This window comes from Procambarus clarkii, chromosome 66, assembly GCF_040958095.1.
Source record: "Procambarus clarkii isolate CNS0578487 chromosome 66, FALCON_Pclarkii_2.0, whole genome shotgun sequence".
Taxonomy (NCBI): Eukaryota; Metazoa; Arthropoda; class Malacostraca; order Decapoda; family Cambaridae; genus Procambarus; species Procambarus clarkii.
The window spans coordinates 29,079,543-29,104,616 of NC_091215.1; the positions used below are offsets into that span (position 1 = coordinate 29,079,543).

The following is a 25,074-nucleotide window of genomic DNA, read 5'->3' on the forward strand; positions in this document are numbered from 1 at the left end:
CAGGCATTGAGAGTGCCACTGACTCAATGCTGTCGGCAATGATGGCACCTCATGGCACTTCATGGAACCCCCATTGCTCTATTAACACACATTTTCTCATTATGGCACCTAGTAGTGCCTCATCGTACCGCATGCCAGATCATGGCATCTCATGGCACCCACTGGCATCTCCCAGCATCTTGTGTCAACGTTTGACACATCATGGCATCTCGTGGCACCGTGTGCCACCTCACAGTAACTCATGGCACCATATGGCACTTCATGATACCCCGGTAAAGGACAGGAAAGGCTGCACGTTTCTTTGACTGTATGCAAATGTTCTCAATTAAACGTTCCCCTTTGAGGCCCAACTGATTTTGAGAGTAGGGAACCTGAGTGATAGAGAGGGTCATGAAAAGGGGAGTGATTTGAGGCAGAAGGCGGAGAGTAGGAGTAATTGTAGGCAGAAATGGCAGAGTAGGATTGTTGCGAGTCAGAATAGGGAGATTGTGATGTCTCAGAATAGGGAGATTGTGATGTCTCAGAATAGGGAGATTGTGATGTCTCAGAATAGGGAGATTGTGATGTCTCAGAATAGGGAGATTGTGATGTCAGTCATTATGGGGAGATTCTTAGTGATGTCAATCAGAAAGGAGAGAGTGTGATGTCAGAAAGAGGGAGATCACAGGTTGAGAAGGTCGTATACAGGAATAGGAGGACACAGGAAGAGAAGTAATGTTAGATATATATATAGGAGTATAGGCATTCATTGGCAAGGATAAGAGTAGTAATTATTTTCAGGGAATCGTCTCTGTTTTGACATTCTGTCCGGAAAAGGGTGCTTTGATTGGACATCCAGGGGCAGTAAGTATTGTCCGCCAGCTGGACAAATATTACGTGGACATAAGTTTGCCTGTTATAATCTATCCCCTAATCTACCCTATCCTATTCTAAACCAATGATAAACTAATATAACATAATCTAGGCTAATTTGACCTAACCTTATGATTTTAAATCTAACCTAACATATCCTAACCTTTCATAAACTAACCATAGCTAACCATAACCTAATTTATCATCACGTAACCTAACCTAACCTAACCCACACTAACTTGACCAATTATATGACTCCCTCCTTAAGGAGAACAGTGTCAGTCAATGTTCGGTGTCAAATGAATGCCAACTAGTGTCAGTAGAAGTTGTCAACAAGGTGATTCTGGAGAAGCAAAACAGTTCCATTTTTTACGGAGAGGCAGATCGCGAGATCAGATTTCACCCCTGTCTCTCTCTCAGCTATTTAAAAAAAAAATTAAGACCGGAAAACCTGTTTTCCTGATGTCAAAACGGAATTAAAAACCTAACGCTTAAAAATTTCTCCTTTTTTTTTGTGAATTCAGAGGTCATATTCCTGCATGCGGCATGATTTTAAATTCCATGAAATTTGCAAACGAATTATTATTGCAGGGAAAAATCTCCGAAATCGGGAGATTTTAATCGAGGAATTAAGAGGTTTGCTGAAGGCCCAGACAGATGGCAGATCCGATTGCTTCTCTCTCTTTCTCTCCATATATATATATATATATATATATATATATATATATATATATATATATATATATATATATATATATATATATATATATATATATATATATATATATATTTATATATATATATATACAGTACAAGATGTATATATAGATGTATAAGATGGGACACAGTACATATTCCAGCGATCCACCACTCATTACAAGTCGCCAATCTTATTTTTCTTCTTTCACAGTGGGTCTCTGTGTTCCTTCCATTTGGTAGCTTTACACCCAATTAAGAATTCTATTTTTATTCCAGTGTGTATCTTTATTTGATACAATAGACTCTACTGAGTAATTGTGTCAATTACTTTCTGTCTGACGAAGATACAGTCTTCCCCATCCCTGTCTTAGAGGTTTGTATTTGGTTTATCATATATTACAAGGAATAAGGTTGCTCCTAGTACCGACCTAGTACGACACAGGTATTCCGAGGTCTCTCCTCTCACTATGACTCTCTGTATCCCGTTGCCCAGGTACCATTTTATCAACTTGAATACTGTTCCATCTCTCTCTCACTCTCTCTTTCCCTCTCATATTTAACATGTACAACTTAAATTCTTTTAAACGGACCCTCGCATTAAGAGACCATACAGCACTGCAGTTCTTCAGTTACTTATATTCGAGCAACTAGATACGCCTCTGATGGCACTGAAAATGCGTGGGAGGGGAAAGGGACATGCAAATCCATGGAAATGCGCACTGGAAAATGTATGATTTATGTAGTCGTGTGACGCTGGCGGATGGGAACGTTGGGAAAGCCGAGTTGTTGTGATATTACCTGTGTTTAAACGCTTCCCATATGTGACGATGGGGAGGGAGCGAGCCAGTCCTATCGCCCCATCGTGGTGCTGCTGCCTAGGTCACGCTTGCAACAGCTGCAACACACACACACACACACAGGGTGTGTGTGTGTGTGTGTTCCCCCACACAAGGGGATTGACACGGTGGACAAAGGCAAACTCTTCAGCACGGGTGGGACACGAACAAGGGGACTCAGGTGGAAACTTAGTACCCAGATGAGCCACAGAGACGTTAGAAAGAATTTTTTCAGTGTCAGAGTAGTTAATAAATGGAATGCACTAGGAAGTGATGTGGTGGAAGCTGACTCCATACACAGTTTCAAGTGTAGATATGATAGAGCCCAGTAGGCTCAGGAATCTGTACACCAGTTGATTGACAGTTGAGAGGCGGGACCAAAGAGCCAGAGCTCAACCCCCGCAAGCACAATTAGGTGAGTACAACTAGGTGAGTACACACACACACACACGCAAAGTTATGAGTATTGCAAGAGGAATGCGATGACCAGCGCAGCGCATATAGCAGCGCAGCGCAGCCGTATAGGATCCCATGGAAGGATGAAAGGAAGGCAGATTCTTCAACCAGAAAAAGGTGAAAGATCTGAGAGTGGACACAACCCCAAATCTGACGCCAGGAGCAGCACAACAACAGCTGCATATATGACATACTGGCCAAGGTCCGTGTATTTTTCACGATCTTGGACAGAGGGGTTTCCCGGGCCATGTATACAACGTAGGTGAGACACACTCTTGAAATATGCATCTCCAGCATGGAACCCTTACCTGGGAAAAGGACAAGGAGAAACTAGGAAAGATTCAGAGATATGCAATGAGACTCGTTCCTGAGCTAAAGGACTTAAGCTAAGAGGAAAGACTGAGAGAACTGGCCCTTCCCACACTGGAGAAAAGGAGAGATATGGGGGAAACATGATAACAACATACAAGATCCTAAAGGGAATTGAGTAAACAAAGCAGCATTATTTAAAGCTAGGAACAACAGAACGAGAGGTCATGGATGGAAACTGAAAACGAAAATGAGTCAGAAAAAAACTTGTTCAGCGTCAGAGCTGTCAATAAATTGAACAGATTCAACGTAGAAGTCAGTGAAGCTAATTCGATTCAAAGTATTAAATGTCAATATGATAAAATCGTGAGAAATGAGTTATTGCATTAATCTAAGCACGTTCGGAAGGCGGGGGGGGGGGCTGTTTGCAACCATTGCAAACACCTAGTTGTGTTTGCAAGGGTTGAGATTCGTCTCTTTGGTCCCGCCTCTCAAACTGTCAACCAACGTGCATCTATACAGACGCACACGAGTACATCTAGGTGAGTACACACACACACACACACACACACACACACACACACACACACACACACACACAGAGGAATGCATTAGGCAGTGATGTGGTGGAGGCTGACTCCATACACAGTTTCATGTGTAGATATGATAAGAGCCCAGTAGGCTCAGGAATCTGGACACCAGTTGATTGACAGTTGAGAGGCGGGACCAAAGAGCCAAAGCTCAACCCCCGCAAGCACAAATAGGTAAGTACACACACACACACACACACACGGGCCGAAAGAGCAAAGCTCAACCCCCGCAAACACAACTAGGTGAATACAACTAGATGAATATACACACACACACACACACACACACACACACACACACACACACACACACACACCCACACACACACACACACACACACACGCACACACACACACACACACACACACACACACACACACACACACGGGCCGAAAGAGCAAAGCTCAACCCCCGCAAACACAACTAGGTGAATACAACTAGATGAATACACACACACACACACACACACACACACACACACACACACACACACACACACACACACACACACACACACACCGGATAATCAACACGGAACTAATATCTCGGTTATTAAGCAGTGACAGCACTAACATCAGGTTACAACACACAATATTTCCAAAGGGAAAATGTGTTTGAAGTTTTCAATACATATTCATATGCTTTGATTTTATTCAATACTCTTTCCAATCCTTTTCAGAACAGTGTATGTAGTGATATGCTGTAGAATGCAGATATATTGTAGAGTATGTTGATATGCTGTAATGTAGGTATGCTGTAATACTGATATGCTGTAACGTAGATATGATGTAATGTTGATATGATGTAATGTTGATATGCTGTAATGTAGGTATGCTGTAATGCTGATATGCTGTAACGTAGATATGATGTAATGTTGATATGCTGTAATGTAGGTATGCTGTAATGCTGATATGCTGTAACGTAGATATGATGTAATGTTGATATGATGTAATGTTGATATGCTGTAATGTAGATATGCTGTAATGCTGATATGCTGTAACGTAGATATGATGTAATGTTGATATGATGTACTGTTGATATGCTGTAATGTAGATATGCTGTAATGCTGATATGCTGTAACGTAGATATGATGAAATGTTGATATGATGTAATGTTGATATGCGGTAATGTAGATATGCTGTAATGTTGATATGATGTAATCTTGATATGCTATAGAGTATGTTGACATGCTTTAGAGTATGCTGATATGCTGAGGGGGCGCTGTCCTTGGGGCAATAAAGACATGAGACTCGAACCATCATATTCCTAGAGAAAAGTATATCGATTTCCACTTAGCTCGGTATATCTTGAGGTTATCTTGAGATTATTTCGGGGCTTTTTAGTGTCCCCGCGGCCCGGTCCTCGACCAGGTCTCCACCCCCAGGAAGCAGCCCGTGACAGCTGACTAACACCCAGGTACCTATTTACTGCTAGGTAACAGGGGCATTCAGGGTGAAAGAAACTTTGCCCATTTGTTTCTGCCTCGTGCGGGAATCGAACCCGCGCCACAGAATTACGAGTCCTGCGCGCTATCCACCAGGCTACGAGGCCCCTTTAGGTATAATTAAATAAAAAAAATCACCGAACTTTCAGTTAACATTTATAAACGTATCGTATCTGAGATTTTTTTTTGAGTGAAAGAGATCAGAAAAGGTTTATAAAATTTAAAAATTCTGAAAAAAAAGAATTGGAATATTTTCGGAAAGTTTAGCAAATATCTAAATAAAATTTGATTTTTTTTAGGTTGCTCTGAGGCAATAGTTGAAAAGAGTCTTGAAACCTTCATTGCATATGCATTACAGCTGTTGCCATACTCAACATGGTTATCTTGAGATGATTTCGGGGCTTTAGTGTCCCCGCGGCCCGGTCCTCGACCAGGCCTCCACCCCCAGGAAGCAGCCCGTGACAGCTGACTAACACCCAGGTACCTATTTTACTGTTAGGCAACAGGGGCATAGGGTGAAAGAAACTCTGCCCAATGTTTCTTGCCGGCGCCTGGGATCAAACCCAGGACCACAGGATCAGAAGTACAGCGTGCTGTCCGCTCGGCCGACCGGCTCCCCGATTATGGAATGTTTTTTGTCTCGTTATATTCTGACTGGTGAGTACCCAGTGATGCCACACTGCCCGGGGCCAGGTTAGACTTGTGAGAGCTTGGTCCAACAGGCTGTTGCTTGAAGCGGCCCGCAGGCCCCACATAGCCACTACAGTCCTCTTCGTATGGTACTTCTTGCAGGAAACTCAGTTTTTCTTGAAAACTTCCGCTATTGTTCATGTTCATACATTGTTCTCTGATTGTGCCTATGGCGAGCCGGGAGCCGGTCGGCCGAGCGGACAGCACACTGGACTTGTGATCCTGTGGTCCCGGGTTCGATCCCGGGCGCCGGCGAGACACAATGGGCAGAGTTTCTTTCACCCTATGCCCCCTGTTACCTAGCAGTAAAATAGGTACCTGGGTGTTAGTCAGCTGTCACGGGCTGTTTCCTGGGGGTGGAGGCCTGGTCGAGGACCGGGCCGCGGGGACACTAAAACCCCGCGGCCTATTTTGTCTCCCCGGGGGAATCGAACCCCCGTGTCCTTCAGACTATTACTACCACTGGACTATTACCACAACCACCACCATTACCACAACCACCACTACAATCACCACCATTTCCGACATCCCCCCGCAAATCACTCCCCCCTCCATCAACAACACCCCAATCACAACCACCATCCCCTCCCCCCCTACCACCATCAACACCCCCCCTACCACCATCAACCCCCCTCCCCCCCTACCACCAACACCACCACCATCATCACCACTACAATCACCACCATTTCCGACATCCCCCGCAAATCACCCTCCATCAACAACACCCCAATCACAACCACCATCCCCTCCCCCCCTACCACCATCACCCCCACCCCCCCCCTACCACCACCATCACGCAACCACCATCACCACTGTAAGCTCGTGATTGTGACCGCGAGCTCACAATCAACGGAAGACCCGACTATTGACACGGTAAACACCGTATGCCCCGAATCTCTTTCGTCTTGGTTGACACGAATATTTGGTGAGACCTTTCACCGCGTCTGCCGAGATCACAGATCACAGCTGCTGGCCCAAGAGCCTCGATTTACTCGATGAAAACCCCAGCCCCACAGTACATGATTCCCAGATGAGATACTGGCCAGAAATTCCTCTCCCCACCCCAATAATTGAAAACAAAAAATAAATTGCATATATAAATATATATATACATGTGTGTGTGTGTGTGTGTGTGTGTGTGTGTGTGTGTGTATGTGTGTGTGTGTGTGTGTGTGTGTGTGTGTGTGTGTGTGTGTGTGTGTGTGTGTGTGTGTGTATATAAATCAAGATAATAATAATAATATATATAGCTTTAAACAGAACAACATGTGTGGAAGCATCGGAGTGTGTATATATGAATGCTACACAGTATTCATCTATGGACACCCATATATGGTGAAACACATGTGAAGAACCTCTCACACACTCACAGCTCCCTGACAAGAGGGAGCAAGCTTAGCCTAGCTGCCAACACCCCACACGTCGTGTCAGCAAGGCGGACAGCCCGCCTGCTGTCATACCTCTCACTGCATTTTCCATTATATGCCTGGCAACATCTTTAGCCTGCACCACTTACGAAACCAGTCCATCAATCATGGCACTTTTGTTCACATTTCACAGAGAGGGTTATGAGCTCGGAAGTACTACGAGTTTTATAACAACCACCACCTCGGGTTGTGAAGTTCCCAACCTCGTGAACCCTTTAATAAATGTAAGTAAAGCCGCCGGGATTATTGACGTACAGGTTTCGTTATTGGCCTGCACAGCTGTTCACGTCAGCCACAACTACAATGATTTGAATAAATCACGTACATTATTAAATACAACATTTAAACACAACCAACATCGATCGACATTTAAAAGACCAAAGAGAGAGAATAAGTGAGTGAAATTTCTGAAACACACAAACACACACACACACACACACACACACACACACAGACAGACAAACAGGACAAAATAAACCGAAAAAAAAAATGCCTATCGCAATTCTCCGGCGGCTGATGGCTGTATGAATTTCCAGGTGTGTTTACACATGTAACCAGCACACGGCAGTGAGTGCTGGTTGGCATAATTTAGGCACTGGTGGGGAATTTTGCCTTTTGTGCACCTCTCTTGTCTATTGGAGGCAAACTTCTATGTTTTTATATTATACGAATAGTATATATATATATATATATATATATATATATATATATATATATATATATATATATATATATATATATATATATATATATATATATATATATATATATAGGGAGGGGTACCACCTCTGGTGCAAGTGTAGGGACCCATAGCCTCGGAGAAGAAAATAAAGAGTACTCAGAGAAGACCTTGTGGATCCTCACTGAACACTTTGATATTTTCTTCTCCTACCACCCCTATTCTTTTGGTATGTGTGTATATTTATCTATGTGTGTATATTTACCTATGTATATTTATCTATGTATGTATATTTATCTATGTATATTAATCTATGTGTGTATATTTATCTATTACATATATATTACTCTAAACAATTATTACTCTAAACGTGAGCTAAACAAGACAAAAATCCCTAAGGCATAATGAACTGGTGATTAGGGTCAATTTAGCCACTTTTTGTCTGTGGGAAAGTCGCTTTTTTTGTCACGTCTTATCAGGTCGTTAGAGGCAAATAAATGGCGTGTAAACCATTTTATTGCCCCCTCTTCATTACAGACCGATTATAGGGAATTTACGGGTGTGTGTGGAAGACCCGATTACTGTAGCGGGGGGGGGGGGGGGGGGACGTGAACTATCGGCTCAGGGTGGTACAGTGATTAGGTGGTGGTGGTGGTGATTGGTGGCAGGTGGTGATTGTTTCAGGTGTGTTGTATAATGTTGGTAGCGGGTGTGTCGTTGAGGAAACAGCTATGTCGTCGGGGAACAGCTGTGTCGTCGAGGGAACAGCTGTGTCGTCGAGAGAACAGCTGTGTCGTGGAGAGAACAGCTGTGTCGTGGAGAGAACAGCTGTGTTGTCGAAGGAACAGCTGTGTCGTGGAAGGAACAGCTGTGTCGTCGAGGGAACAGCTATGTCGTCGAGGGAACAGCTGTGTCGTCGAGGGAACAGCTGTGTCGTCGAGGGAACAGCTGTGTCGTCGAGGGAACAGCTGTGTCGTCGAGGGAACAGCTGTGTCGTCGAGGGAACAGCTGTGTCGTCGAGGGAACAGCTGTGTCGTCGAGGGAACAGCTGTGTCGTCGAGGGAACAGCTGTGTCGTCGAGGGAACAGCTGTGTCGTCGAGGGAACAGCTGTGTCGTTGAGGGAACAGCTGTGTCGTCGAGGGAAGAGCTGTGTCGTCGAGGGAACAGCTGTGTCGTCGAGGGAACAGCTGTGTCGTCGAGGGAACAGCTGTGTCGTACAGACACAGCTGCGCCATAGAGGGAACAGCTGTGTCGTAGAGAGACAGCTGCATGCTGCGTCGAAAGACACACACACACACACACACACACAGCTTATGGAGGCTTGACGTCAAAGCAGACAGACATTAGGTTGAGTTTAGTACACAATTACAAGCTGCCATGGGACCCCAGCCTGGGGTCACGTTGCCGGGGGGGTCACGTCCGGGCCCCCCTCCCCCCTCCCTCTCCAGCGAACCACGGGCGCTGGAGGTCAACTTCCAGGTCAACTATACCCCCAACACAACCCCACCCACCCAACCCCAACACGCCCGCGCGAGCGCTCATTTGATCTCCGCGTGTGTGGTTCCCAGATCTGAGATCAAATTGAACTCTGATCCCAGAAGACCCTCGAAATTTGTCTCTCCTTCGAAGACTATAAGCCCTTCACAAGTAAACGTCCCTTCAACTGCATATTATTGTAAGTTAGGGCTGCGTCTGTCCTCCGTTCTGAAGGGGAAAGTAGCCTAGTCTTCTCCATTACCACTCCGTAACAAAAGGCAGCGGTTTCACCCTAACCAGAAGCGTCGTAAATACGCCAACTCACCTAGTAGTCTTCCGGTGGCTATACTCACTAGGACCATCATGCGGCGATATTGAGGTGAATTTAAAGTACCCTAAACCACCGCAGTTTTAACGGTGGGGGGATCGACAGTTGTGATTTTTACGTAGTAGTAAATCCAGAGATAGTGACTCTCTTTGGCATGGGTGGGGTTATCTGGAGATGATTTCGGGGCTTTAGTGTCCCCGCGGCCCGGTCCTCGACCAGGCCTCTACCCCCAGGAAGCAGCCCGTGACAGCTGACCAACACCCAGGTACCTATTTTACTGCTAGGTAACAGGGACATAGGGTGAAAGAAACTCTGCCCATTGTTTCTCGCCAGCGTCTGGGATCGAACCCAGGACCACAGGATCACAAGTCCAGCGTGCTGTCCGCTCGGCCGAACGGCTCCCGGTCGGATAGGGATAGGGATACGTACTCCCGGGATACAACGAACGAATACAGGTAAGAGTTGGAAATGCTCTCATTCTCAAAAATATTTATGGATCAAGAGTTACGGCTGTGGGAGCGCTCGGACACGCCAACTCCACCACTGCACTTAACGGTGTCACGCTCGGACACACCAATACTGAACACAACCATGCAAAGCTCGGACACTTACACACCAACGCTGAAACACCAGGCAAGCACACAGCGAATGTCTTCCTCGTAGCATCAATAACCTCCCCCGCGACATCTCGAAATGTAGAAAAAAATCCAAGAATTATTGTAGTATTGAAAACAAAACTAAAACTAAAATTGAAAATCCCAGTTAGGTCTCCTTAAACCCCACCAAAATCCTCTGCAAGCACTTGTGAAGCAAAGATAAGAGAAAACTGATGTAGCATATTGGCTAAACTATTATATTTCCTTTACAAAACTTGAGTGTAGTATCTGTAGAGGTGAACAGGGGGTGAGGGGGGAGGTGAAAGCTATCTTGTATCATACAACAACGCTAAGAGAGGTGGAATTTATCTTGTATTATACAATAACGGCAAGGAAATGCGAAATACAGCATTTGTTCCATTGTCTAAGAAGCTGTAACTCCTGCTGGGAAAAAAGTGCCTTACTGAGAACTGTATTTTTCCTTAGCAAGGCATTAAGGCAGCCGGGCAAGACGGCACCCATTGTGCACTTATGACTGATGTAGGTAATACTTGGGCCACCGCTGGCGTCCCTGTCCCTTCCTCTCTCCTTCCTTCCCTCCCTCTCCCTCTTCTCTACCCCCACCTTCCACCCCCTTCCTCTCTCCCTTCGATTATTTACGTAACGACTCGTTACAAGGGCGTGACGTTACAGGGTCATAACGATACAGGGGCGTAACGTTACAGGGTCGTAACATTACAGGGTGGTAACGGAGAAAGACAAACTCTTCAGTACGGGTGGGACGCGAACAAGGGGACACAGGTGGAAACTTAGTACCCAAATGAGCCACAGGGACGTTAGAAAATACTTTTTCAGTGTCAGAGTAGTTAACAAATGGAATGCATTAAGTAATGGTGTGGTGGAGGCTGACTCCACACAGTTTCAAATGTAGATATGATAGAGCCCAGTAGGCTCAGGAACCTGCACACCAGTTGATTGACAGTTGAGAGGCGGGACCAAAGAGCCAAAGCTCAACCCCACAAGCACAACTAGGTGAGTACATACACACACACACACACACACACACACACAGGCGGGATCCAAGAGTCAATGCTCGATCCTGCTGACACAACTAGGTGAGTACACACACACACACACACACACACACACACACACACACACACACACACACACACACACACACACACACACACACACACACACACACACAATTAGCAACGAGCTAATGACTGTTTTTTCCTTAGGCAGAAAATTAATTTGTTTCTTGTGGAGCACAAAAAAAGACGGTAATTAGCAAGTCTAAACAGATAAAACAGTCACACGCTCGCTTGTTTGTGTTTTTCTCCCACCGACCCTTTGGTCTGGAAAGCAAAAACCTGCCAGGTGGCCTCCGAGACCAGAGCCCAAGCAACCACTAGACCGTGAATACATTAAGAGCTTCGTTAGCTTTAGTATAACATCAATACTTACATCTATTGGTCTCTCATAATACCCAAACGCCTCCCATCATACCCTATTGGTCTCCTGCCATCATACCCTATTGGTCTCCTTCCATAATACCCTATTGGTCTCCTGCCATCATACCCTATTGGTCTCCTTCCATAATACCCTGCTGGTCTCTTGCCATACCTTACCCTTGTATCTGGTCAGAAACCGGGCCGCGAAGACACATATGTTCTCGAAACCAGCTCAAGGTAAGGTTCAGACTCCTTGGAGATGCTACCACCACGCCCTCTACAAAAACCAGTTGTCTTCAGTGAACACTACGAGGGTTAAGGCCCTTTGTGTAGGACGAGTCCAAGAGGTGCTCGTCGAGCGACCTTTTGACCTTTAAGCTATTTCGCCACACGACCTTCAGAGAGGCCAACAACAAGGTCAACAAGACCTTGGGGTTGCGTGGATCCAGCTCTCTGAATGAGGTAATGTCAATATGGCAGTTGTCTACCACAGGGCTATTTAAGGTGAGAAGGTATTCGTTATTCGGCTTTACGGGTTATTCATGCCCGTGCATGAATAACGGGCACGGGCATGGCCTAATATTGGGTGGCCTAATCTTCATCATTCAATTAATTATTATTCGGCTTTACGAGTTCCAGTGCTGTTGCAAGTAGACTAGGAAGATCCAGCTCTCTTGCAAATGGACTGTCAAGTTCTGCTTCACAAAATTTAAAATTAATTTAACTGAAAAGGTATTGACAGCATCTGGAAGACGATTCTGTGAAATCATGGTCCCTCAAAATATTAAATTGATTAATTTTACTTAATTATAATTACACAATTACAGTATTCAGTTATATATATCCTGTCAGGATCTTGATATTGAAGAGACCCTGTGAAACACTTGAGAATTAATAATTACATGGGCTCTGAAAAGGCGGTTGAGAAGAGGGACCAAAGAGCCAAAGCTCAATCCCCGCAAGCACAACTACGTGAGTACACACACACACACACACACACACACACTCACACATGGTGTGTGGAGGCTGACTCCATACACAGTTTCAAGTGTAGATATGATAGAGTCCAATAGGCTCAGGAATCTGTACACCTGTTGATTGACGGTTGAGAGGCGGGACCAAAGAGCCAAAGCTCAACCCCCGCAAACACAACTAGGTGAGTACATATATACACACACACAGTGGCACACATACTGACACACCCACAAACGGATTGGAAAATTGTTGCACTTGCAAATGTAGACCACGCGGCGTTTTCCCACGGCTGTGGAAATATTCCCACGGCTGTGGAAATATTCCCACGGTGGTAGGAACGTACTGCGCACTACCAAATCAGATCCCTTGGAATAATGATCAATAATTCTACAAACATCCCTATGTAGGCGACGCCATGAAGAATTCGAAAACATGTAATGAAATTCTCCTCGTTAGAGAGAGATATCATTTCCCACGTTATCTTAATGCGCGCGTTCCTTTTTTGTTATCTCAGATGTCGATTAGAGTCAGAAGTTGTCTGAAGTTAGTTGAGGAATGAGTTACTGAATAATATATTTAAAGCATACACACACACACAGGCGTAGGTAAGACTAATGAGTTTGGCTTTACATAATAAGCTGAATGTTATGGGCCAAGAAGGCCGTCTGTGGGGGTCTGTGGAAGCCCGTCCTCACGCCTACTGTATGGGGACAACGAGTGGTGTTTGGTCAGTGAATAGCAGACAGACTAAGAGTGTATCAATCCTGTGAACAAAACGGTTTTGCTACTGGATAATTAATCTTGTGGTCGTCCGGCTGTGCCACATATGTAGGGGGGGGGTTATTGGGATGAGATATAGTGTTTAATATATAGAGCTGTGCACTACACACACCTGCAGACGGTGAGTCACTACACACCTGCAGACGGTGAGTCACTATACACACCTGCAGACGATGAGTCACAATAACGTGGCTCAAGATATGTTGACCAAATCACACACACACACACACACCAGAAGATGTGTGTGATTTTGGAAGATACACACACACACATGTATCTCTATGAGCAGTGTATGGCTCTAGTGTATGATGACACTGTACACATGGTGTCAAGTGTCGCTCCTGCATTATATGTCTCTTTGCTAATCAAATGTATTGGGATTATTTGATTTCATATATCAGATAATACATTTCTCCAGCTAATTTTCCTTCTTGCTTTCTCTTTCTCTTTCTAACTCTCTCTCTCAACCATTTGATGTTAAAAACGCAACTTTCCCAGTAATTAACCAACTCCCATTACTGGTAATTAACAAGATCCTATTTTAAGTTTTAATCGCCGTTGCATTAGGAAACTTGTATAATCCCATCCACTAAAAGTCGAACTTGCAACTCCCAGTCAGAGTTCGAGCTCCGGCGTTCAATTTTGGAACTTTGTCGGTCATTTTAAGGCAACAGAAAACTCTGGAGTTTAAATTCCTGGCTTGCATTCTGATGTCACAACCACGGGTAATAGGGAAAGCTTAAATGGGTCAAGAGTTATCAAAGCCAATTTCGCTGTTATGAAGCCTGGCATCGGCGCGGCTGTAATCATTTTGCTACGTGTGTGAAGAGGGATTTTAATATGTAATGTATATGTGATGGTTCATCTTTGGTTAATTATTCCTGCTCTGTGACTGTTCATCCTGAGACCTAAAGATACCTTTGTGATTGGTCATTCCTCATCACGGCTTTGTGCCTTCATTGTTTTCAGAAAATCATTATTATTTTTACCCTCTGTAGCATCCTATGTCAAGCCTGTGTGTCAACCTTCATTTCATTCCCTTCTTCATATCTAAGCTCATCATGGTTTAGTGGGTAGTGCATGAGTCTGTGGTGACCTGGAATGGTACATGTTTAATTCCTTCGCATTGTTCCTAGAGAGTTTGTTTTTATTTGTGGATATATCAAAGCTGTTTTGATTTCATTGGGGCGTTTGTTGACCTCAAGTTGTGTGATAGATATTGATATATATGCTGGTTTGTAGTTGTGGGGGGGTTTTCTATCAAGCACTCTTTGTAATTTCTTGCTTGTTAGGTCTGTTATTTGTCAAGATTTTTGTCCTCGGTGGTGCGTCATTGCTTTGATGGTTGTTCCTCGGTTTCTCTCTGTGTTGCTTTCTTTGGTGTTTGAGAGGTAGTGGTGGTGGGGTTAAGTAGTAGATGTGAGTGGTATAGGTGGTAGGGGGTAGGATAGTGAGTGCTAGGAAGACACGTGGTGATAGTGGTGGTGGTGGCGGTGGTGTGTGTGTACTCACCTAATTGTACTCACCTAATTGTGCTTGCGGGGGTTGAGCTTTGGCTCTTTGGTCCCGCCTCTCAACTGTCAATCAACTGGTGTACAGGTTCCTGAGCCTACTGGGCTCTAACATCTCTACATTTAAAACTGTGTATGGAGTCAGCCTCCACCACATCACTTCCTAATGCAGTGTGTACTCACCTAGTGTGTGTGTACTCACCTAATTGTACTCACCTAATTGTGCTTGCGGGGGTTGAGCTCTGGCTCTTTGGTCCCGCCTCTCAACCGTCAATCAACTGGTGTACAGATTCCTGAGCCTATTGGGCTCTATCATATCTACATTTGAAACTGTGAATGGAGTCAGCCTCCACCACATCACTTCCTAATGCATTCCATTTGCTAACTACTCTGACACTGAAAAAGTTCTTTCTAACGTCTCTGTGGCTCATTTGGGTACTCAGCTTCCACCTGTGTCCCCTTGTTCGCGTCCCACCAGTGTTGAAAAGTTCGTCCTTGTTTACCCGGTCGATTCCCCTGAGGATTTTGTAGGTTGTGATCATGTCCCCCCTTACTCTTCTGTCTTCCAGTGTCGTGAGGTGCATTTCCCGCAGCCTTTCCTCATAACTCATGCCTCTTAGTTCTGGGACTAGTCTAGTAGCATACCTTTGAACTTTTTCCAGCTTCGTCTTGTGCTTGACAAGGTACGGGCTCCATGCTGGGGCCGCATACTCCAGGATTGGTCTTACATATGTGGTGTACAAGATTCTGAATGATTCCTTACACAGGTTCCTGAACGCCGTTCTGATGTTAGCCAGCCTCGCATATGCCGCAGACGTTATTCTCTTTATGTGGGCTTCAGGAGACAGGTTTGGTGTGATATCAACTCCTAGATCTTTCTCTCTGTCTGTTTCATTAAGTACTTCATCTCCTATTCTGTATCCTGTGCCTGGCCTCCTGTTTCCACTGCCTAGTTTCATTACTTTGCATTTACTCGGGTTGAACTTCAACAGCCATTTGTTGGACCATTCACTCAGTCTATCCAGGTCATCTTGTAGCCTCCTACTATCATCCTCTGTTTCAATCCTCCTCATAATTTTTGCATCGTCGGCAAACATTGAGAGGAACGAATCTATACCCTCTGGGAGATCATTTACATATACCAGAAACAGTATAGGTCCGAGGACTGACCCCTGCGGGACTCCACTTGTGACGTCTCGCCAATCTGAGACTTCACCCCTCACACAGACTCGTTGTCTCCTGTTGCTTAGGTATTCCTCTATCCACCGGAGTACCTTCCCTCTCACTCCAGCCTGCATCTCCAACTTTCGCACTAGCCTCTTGTGTGGCACTGTATCAAAGGCTTTCTGACAATCCAAAATCGACAATCCACTGACAATCCACCAAAATCTGACAATCTGACAATCCACACACACACAATGTGTGTGTGTGTGTGTGTGTGTGTGACTGTTGCTGTGTACTTCCTTACATGTCTACAGGCCGAGGCTCAGCTCTTGGGCGCCACCCTCCTTACCATCAAAATAAACCAACGGATCTCCTCCATAATCTCCTTATCTGAAGTCTTTCCTTACAACTCTACGGCCCATCTCCCTTTACAACCATGAAGATACGTTCTCTTATGGCCAAATCTTAACATTTCTTCCTTATCTCACCTCTTGGACGAGGCCTGAAAAATAATCTTTGATCCGTTTTCAATTTCGTTTCATCCTGTTTTCGGGTGAGATTTCCTGCCTGGACTGCATATTCTGGTGCTTGTCTCACGTATGTGGAATAATACAGCAACACACCAGCAGTACACCAGGCGCTACACACCCCTATTTACACCTCCAGCTTATACAAAACAATATCGACTGTTTCCCATTATGTAAATAATGCACATCACAGTCGTTAGCTACTGAATATATATATATATATATATATATATATATATATATATATATATATATATATATATATATATATATATATATATATATACAGGCGATGAGTCACAATAACGTGGCTGAAGTATGTTGACCAGACCACACACTAGAAGTTGAAGGGACGACGACGTTTCGGTCCGTCCTGGACCATTCTCAAGTCGATTGACAATCGACTTGAGAATGGTCCAGGACGGACCGAAACGTCGTCGTCCCTTCAACTTCTAGTGTGTGGTCTGGTCAATATATATATATATATATATATATATATATATATATATATATATATATATATATATATATATATATATATATATGTGTGTGTGTGTGTGTGTGTGTATCACACCTCATCAGAAACCCTTCAATTACACTGTAAATTAACATATATTAACTACCCCCCCTCTTATTCGTCTTTTTTCAATGTTATTTAAATTACAGGGGAACCACCCTACACTTCCGACCAAGACTAATTATCATATACAAAAACTATAGGTAATTGAGCTCTTTATTTCCCCTCACAACGGGGTTGAGTGGCTTAGCCCTGAAGTGAAGAGGAGTCCGTCTCGAGCACTCACACTGGATTCTGGGGTGTGTATAACATGAGCACTTTGAGGCAAGGGGGTTATCTATTCCCTGGGGTGCAGAAGTTGATGCAGAAGTTGATGTCTAGGGTTGGGTGCAGAAGTTGATGTCTAGGGTGCAGAAGTTGATGTCTGGGGTACAGCGGTTGATCTCTTGCATAAGAGATATGGTACAAAGAGTAAATCTTAGGTCACGAACACAGTGGTTATCTTGAGATGATTTCGAGGCTTTTTAGTGTCCCCGCGGCCCGGTCCTCGACCAGGCCTCCACCCCCAGGAAGCAGCCCGTGACAGCTGACTAACACCCAGGTACCTATTTTACTGCTAGGTAAAGAAGACTGAAGCAGAAAACTTGAAAGACTTAACCTTATGGTACGCATCATCTTAGAGCACGACCTTCGGGTCTGGGTTCAGGAGCCCCTCACGTACCGAGTTCCACCTCGTTTTTAAAGGTTTAATGGAAGGGAGGCTTGGGGAGAGAAGTGGGAGGGGGGATAGAAGAGGGAGAGGAAAGGGAGAGGGAGGGAGAGAAGGAGATAAATGGTGACCTGGGAAGGAGGCAAAGAGAGAGAGAGAGGGGGCGGTCTAGGAAAGGAAAAAATAACGAGTCTTGCGAGGGAAGTAGAGAGGTGTGAGCAAAGGAAGGAGATGGAAGAGGCAGGGAGGCTTGATGAAGTTAGCAGAAGATGGAGGGGGAAGAGAAGGAAGAAGAGGGGAAGGTGGCGTAGGGAACCAAATGGAATAAAGCAACTAATTAAGGTAGAGTCAAAGGAAGAGGGAGAAATGTGAGAGAGAGAGAGAGAGAGAGAGAGAGAGAGAGAGAGAGAGAGAGAGAGAGAGAGAGAGAGAGAGAGAGAGAGAGAGAGAGAGAGAGAGAGAGAGAGAGAGACAGACAGACACACTAAACTCTGCTATAATCCCAACTCATACCGTCACCCACCTTTGACTAACAATAATTAAATGCTACACATAGTTCCTTTGAAGCCGAACCAAAAAAGAGTGGCAAAATCTGAGTGTTATTGTTTTAAGCCCAGCTATTTTCTCATTATATTGCATCAACTATGTGCCTGCCTTCTTGCCTGGCTATTACGTCCCCTCGTTACTACGGCCCCTTGCAAACGCTGTCCACCTCTGTGAGCCGTTATCTCATCTAACCTCATATCATGACCGCCTATGACCTGTTAGCATGATGACATGACCTTAAGCACGTTTCATCCTGTGTTTCATCCTAGTTTTCATCCTGCGTTACCTGGCGGTCGTAATATAGGATAAACTTTGTCAAAACTATCAGACCAATTTATATTTGACAAATGCTATCATATATTCATAACTTTCCGTTCATCTCACCAAGGCGTTGACAGTATTTCAACGCTGCAAATCAGCTTCCCGTTTCGAAGTATCTGTTTGTTACCAGTTCTTTTCAATACTTGTAGCTGGTGCAACCAGGCTGTGACTCATACGTCAGGCTGCGAGCAGCCGCGTCCAACAGCCTGGTTGATCAGTCCGGCAACCAGGAGGCCTGGTCGACGACCGGGCCGCGGGGACGCTAAGCCCCGGAAGCACCTCAAGGCAATCTCAAGGTAGGTGCGTTGATTTCATTTGAATTTCCTAGTACATGGATTCGATTTAGTGAACATATTCTACTTGTTCTTAAAAAAAATTGTTCTTGTGCTTGAATCTGATGAGTGAAATAAATGAAATGCTTCAGTCAGAAAATACTTTTAAGAACCAATCAAGTAACTTAAAGGATCATCAAAATGTGTTTTTAAAGATGCCGCAATAAGACAGGACACACTTTTCGTAACAAATTATTTTCTGTTGATAAATTTATTTAGTTTTCTGGTTTCTTCTTTTCCTTAATTGTTTATCGTTTGGCTCGGAGCACGTGGGAGGAGGAGGAAGAGAGAGAGGAGGAAGAGAGAGAGGAGGAAGAGAGAGAGGAGGAGGGAAGAGAGAAAGGAGGAAGAGGAGAACAAGAACGAGATGAGAAAAGAATGCTAAAAATCGAAGATAATGCAATTGGATGAATAGTTGAAGGTGGGCCGTGGGCGTCGTAAGGCGGCTGTGGGCGTCGTAAGGCGGCTGTGGGCGTCGTAAGGCGGCTGTGGGCGTCGTAAGGCGGCTGTGGGCGTCGTAAGGCGGCTGTGGGCGTCGCAAGCAGCCTGTGGGCGTCGTAAGGCGGCTGTGGGCGTCGTAAGCAAGCTGTGGGCGTCGCAAGCAGCCTGTGGGCGTCGTAAGCAGGCTGTGGGCGTCGTAAGGAGCCTGTGGGCGTCGTAAGTAGGCTGTATGTGTCGCAAGCAGGCTGTGGGCGTCGTAACCAGCCTGTGGGCGTCGCAAGCAGCCTGTGGGCGTCGCAAGCAGCCTGTGGGCGTCGTAAGGAGGCTGTGGGCGTCATAAGCAGGCTGTGGGCGTCGTAAGCAGGCTGTGGGCGTCGCAAGCAGGCTGTGGGCGTCGTAAGGAGCTTGTGGGCGTCGTAAGCAGGCTGTGGGTGTCGCAAGCAGGCTGTGGGCGTCGTAAGGAGCTTGTGGGCGTCGTAAGGAGGCTGTGGGCGTCGTAAGGAAGCTGTGGGCGTCGTAAGGAGCTTGTGGGCGTCGTAAGCAGGCTGTGGGCGTCGCAAGCAGCCTGTGGGCGTCGTAAGGCGGCTGTGGGCGGCGTCGTAAGCAAGCTGTGGGCGTCGCAAGCAGCCTGTGGGCGTCGTAAGGAGCCTGTGGGCGTCGTAAGCAGGCTGTATGTGTCGCAAGCAGGCTGTGGGCGTCGTAACCAGCCTGTGGGCGTCGCAAGCAGCCTGTGGGCGTCGCAAGCAGCCTGTGGACGTCGTAAGGAGGCTGTGGGCGTCATAAGCAGGCTGTGGGCGTCGTAAGCAGGCTGTGGGCGTCGCAAGCAGGCTGTGGGCGTCGTAAGGAGCTTGTGGGCGTCGTAAGCAGGCTGTGGGTGTCGCAAGCAGGTTGTGGGCGTCGTAAGGAGCTTGTGGGCGTCGTAAGCAGGCTGTGGGCGTCGTAAGGAGGCTGTGGGCGTCGTAAGGAGGTTGTGGGCGTCGTAAGGAGCTTGTGGGCGTCGTAAGCAGCCTGTGGGCGTCGTAAGCAGGCTGTGGGCGTCGTAAGCAGGCTGTGGGCGTCGTAAGGAGCTTGTGGGTGTCGCAAGCAGGCTGTGGGCGTCGTAAGGAGGCTGTGGGCGTCGTAAGCAGGCTGTGGGCGTCGTAAGCAGCCTGTGGACGTCGTAAGGAGGCTGTGGGTGTCGCAAGCAGGCTGTGGGCGTCGTAAGCAGGCTGTGGGCGTCGTAAGCAGGCTGTGGGCGTCGTAAGCAGGCTGTGGGCGTCGTAAGCAGGCTGAGGGCGTCGTAAGGAGCTTGTGGGTGTCGTAAGCAGGCTGTGGGCGTCGTAAGGAGGCTGTGGGCGTCGTATGCAGCTTGTGGGCGTCGTAAGGAGCATGTGGGCGTCGTAAGGAGCATGTGGGCGTCGTAAGGAGCCTGTGGGCGTCGTAAGCAGCCTGATGTGGGCGTCGTAAGGAGCATGTGGGCGTCGTAAGGAGCCTGTGGGCGTCGTAAGCAGCCTGATGTGGGCGTCGTAAGGAGCATGTGGGCGTCGTAAGGAGCCTGTGGGCGTCGTAAGCAGCCTGATGTGGGCGTCGCAAGCAGCCTGATGTGGGTGTCATAAGCAGCCTGTGGGCGTCGTAAGGAGCCTGTGGGCGTCGCAAGCAGGCTGTGGGCGTGGCGGGAAAAGATGCTTTACCCCAGCCTGTGCCTTCATTAATCTCGTAAAGTGGTCCCCAGATTCAATTTTAGCGAAGCCAGGCAAACCACTTCACGGTAACGAGGACGATTTTTGGACCATTTTTCTCGTTGCAAATTAGTCTATGCGGAGAAGTATTTACCTGTCTGGACCTTCGGTAGTCTGAGAGCTCTTGAAAAGAAAGATATATACAAGATACTGGATCTCAGTCTAATCCTAGGATCTATCTTGAGGTTATCTGGAGATGATTTCGGGGCTTTTTTAGTGTCCCCGCGGCCCGGTCCTCGACCAGGTCTCCACCCCCAGGAAGCAGCCCGTGACAGCTGACTAACACCCAGGTACCTATTTTACTGCTAGGTAACAGGGGCATAGGGTGAAAGAAACTCTGCCCATTGTTTCTCGCCGGCGCCTGGGATCGAACCCAGGACCACAGGATCACAAGTCCAGCGTGCTGTCCGCTCGGCCGACCGGCTCCCTTCAATTCATCAAGCATTTTCATAAACTACTTACGAAACATGTGCATCTTTCGTTAATCATGGCGGGTTTGTTTACATCCATAAAACAGTTTAATATGCACTATTATGTAGGCACAATTATACAAACACAAAACCTGGTTGATACCTGGTTGATGGGGTTCTGGGAGTTCTTCTACTCCCCCCAAGCCCGGCCCGAGGCCAGGCTTGACTTGTGAGAGTTTGGTCCACCAGGCTGTTGCTTTGGTTCTGAAAAAGATTCTGAAACCTACACAACAGTCTCTTAAAGATCAGTACCCAAGAGCTGAAGCTCAGCCTCCCACAAATACATATAACAAAACAATATCCAACCAGTACAAATATAACCAACAAGATAACACGTCTTGATATCTGATAATTATATCATCTCGATCGAGCCTCATCCCCTGTCAGATTCAGGTCGACAAAATAAATAAAAACACAACATTAATATCTTTTCCACTTGCAAATTGTCGTTACAAACTGGGTTACTTAGCATGAGGATATATAAAGTTTGCAATCTCGTTACGTGGCGTTATCCTAAAGAGGATAATCCTATCACAAGCTGCTAGTGAGCAGGGACACTGTATTATTATATTTTAACAGGCTACTCACACGGGTTGCTAAATGCAACAGGATTAACACGGGATCACGTGAGACTAGGGAGAAATACTGTGTGTTAAGTTCAGGAAAATGGTTTAACTTCTGATAGGATGAAGATGCTAGACTCTCTCAAGCATCAGCTGCTAGATCTTAACACATCCCCCAAGCGTCATTACAATTTACACACCTGTTAAAACAAGCCAATGATGATGACCAGACCACACACTAGAAATTGAAGAGACGACGACGTTTCGGTCCGTCCTGGACCATTCTCAAGTCGATTGTGGTCCAGGACGGACCGAAACGTCGTCGTCTCTTCAATTTCTAGTGTGTGGTCTGGTCATCATACTTCAGCCACGTTATTGTGACTCATCGCCTGCACAAGCCAATGATGTTCGAGGAACCATATAAAGACATGCAACACAGTTTTCTGTTCTTCTGTGGCGCACATAGCCCCCCCAAGAGGGGGTAAACACCCCCCTCCCTCCTTATCCTCCACGAAGATAAGCCACTAGCATCCTCAGTCATTAGGGGCTATAATTAAATTTCCAGGAGAAGATAAGGTAGTCCAGAAACACCCATCAACAGGCGTCAGCAACAGTTCAACTCACAACCCTGGAAATCAGTGCTGGAATTAACATGTAAATGGAACGAAAGAATGCTGCTGAAACAGATAGTATTCTAGAGTGTAATAGTTCTCAGGATCACTACCACAGTGTCAAGTCAAGCCTGGCCTCGGGCCGGGCTTGGGGAGTAGAAGAACTCCCAGAACCCCATCAACCAGGTATCAACTAGGTATCAACCAGCGCAAGCTACGCAATATATAACACCTCATATCAACAGTGATGCGCAGGTTATAGGCACCAAACACAAATGCCCTTTCACCCATAGGACAATAAACCCATGGAACCGCCTACCCGTCGAAGCAGTAAATCGCAAGACAACACTCCAGTTCAAAACCCAGCTGGATGAAATCCTCAGGAACAATTGGAGGACCTTTGAAAAGTCGCCGGCTTTCTGTCCCCGTCGAAGCCACTAGAGATGATTTTGCCTCAGGTAAAATCAGGTAAATAACAATTGCCCAAGAATCTGAGGTTCATAACTGCCACTACGTCTCTCCCACTTGGATTAAGCGACGGGTTATGGGACAGTGTACAACGCTGCACATTAGACAGTCGGCCCACCTGTCACCTGTCCGGCGTGGTGCGGGTGACTGTCTCACACAAGAGATCTGTGTCGGCCTGGACGGCGCTGTTCCTGCCATGTCTGAGGAAGAAGGATGGAGGAAACAGGTCCCATTGCTGTTGGAACCTCCCTCTGACGCCTGGTAATTAAGGGATACTGCAAGATTAGTCAACCACCATGTTTCCCTGTCTTGTTCCCCTCCCTGCTTGCCTGCCTGCTTGCCTGCCTGCCTGCTTGCCTGCCTGCCTGCCTGCCTGCTTGCCTGCCTGCCTGCTTGCCTGCTTGCCTGCCTGCTTGCCTGCCTGCTTGCCTGCCTGCCTGCCTGCCTGCCTGCCTGCTTGCCTGCCTGCTTGCCTGCCTGCTTGCCTGCCTGCCTGCTTGCCTGCCTGCTTGCCTGCCTGCCTGCTTGCCTGCCTGCCTGCTTGCCTGCCTGCTTGCCTGCCTGCTTGCCTGCCTGCCTGCCTGCCTGCCTGCCTGCCTGCCTGCCTGCCTGCTTGCCTGCCTGCTTGCCTGCCTGCTTGCCTGCCTGCTTGCCTGCCTGCTTGCCTGCCTGCCTGCTTGCCTGCCTGCTTGCCTGCCTGCTTGCCTGCCTGCCTGCTTGCCTGCCTGCTTGCCTGCCTGCCTGCTTGCCTGCCTGCTTGCCTGCCTGCCTGCTTGCCTGCCTGCTTGCCTGCCTGCCTGCCTGCTTGCCTGCCTGCCTGCCTGCCCGTCACCCTCCCTGCCTGCCCACCTGTCTGCCACCCTGCCTGCCTGCCACCCTGCCTGCCTGCCTGCCTGCCCGTCACCCTCCCTGCCTGCCCACCTGTCTGCCACCCTGCCTGCCTGCCACCGTGCCTGCCTGCCTGCCTACCCGTCACCCTCCCTGCCTGCCCACCTGTCTGCCACCCTGCCTGCCTGCCACCCTGCCTGCCTGCCTGCCCGTCACCCTCCCTGCCTGCCCACCTGTCTGCCACCCTGCCTGCCTGCCACCCTGCCTGCCTGCCTGCCTGCCCGTCACCCTCCCTGCCTGCCCACCTGTCTGCCACCCTGCCTGCCTGCCACCGTGCCTGCCTGCCTGCCTGCCCGTCACCCTCCCTGCCTGCCCACCTGTCTGCCACCCTGCCTGCCTGCCACCCTGCCTGCCTGCCTGCCCGTCACCCTCCCTGCCTGCCCACCTGTCTGCCACCCTGCCTGTCTGCCACCCTGCCTGCCTGCCTGCCTGCCCGTCACCCTCCCTGCCTGCCCACCTGTCTGCCACCCTGCCTGTCTGCCACCCTGCCTGCCTGCCTGCCTGCCCGTCACCCTCCCTGCCTGCCCACCTGTCTGCCACCCTGCCTGCCTGCCACCCTGCCTGCCTGCCTGCCTGCCCGTCACCCTCCATGCCTGCCCACCTGTCTGCCACCCTGCCTGCCACCCTACCATCCAGGCAGGGGTGTCGGCTACACCCTTTAGCCCTCTCTCACATCACAAGACCTTAAAATC

General features: G+C 47.3%; 2 protein-coding genes across 3 annotated transcripts in view; one reads left to right on the top strand and one right to left on the bottom strand.

Annotated features, from left to right (window-relative positions):
* The window catches only part of LOC123751518 (pneumococcal serine-rich repeat protein), a 318,504-nt gene that overhangs the window by 280,001 nt on the left and 13,429 nt on the right, over positions 1–25,074 (bottom strand). The gene's annotated exons all lie outside the window — the stretch shown is intronic.
* Positions 23,571–25,074, top strand: part of LOC138355305 (proteoglycan 4-like) — a 39,896-nt gene continuing 38,392 nt past the window's right edge. The window contains exon 1 of the mRNA XM_069310179.1: positions 23,571–23,755. Within this exon, the coding sequence (XP_069166280.1) occupies positions 23,571–23,755 (185 nt within the window). The remainder of the gene's footprint in view (positions 23,756–25,074) is intronic.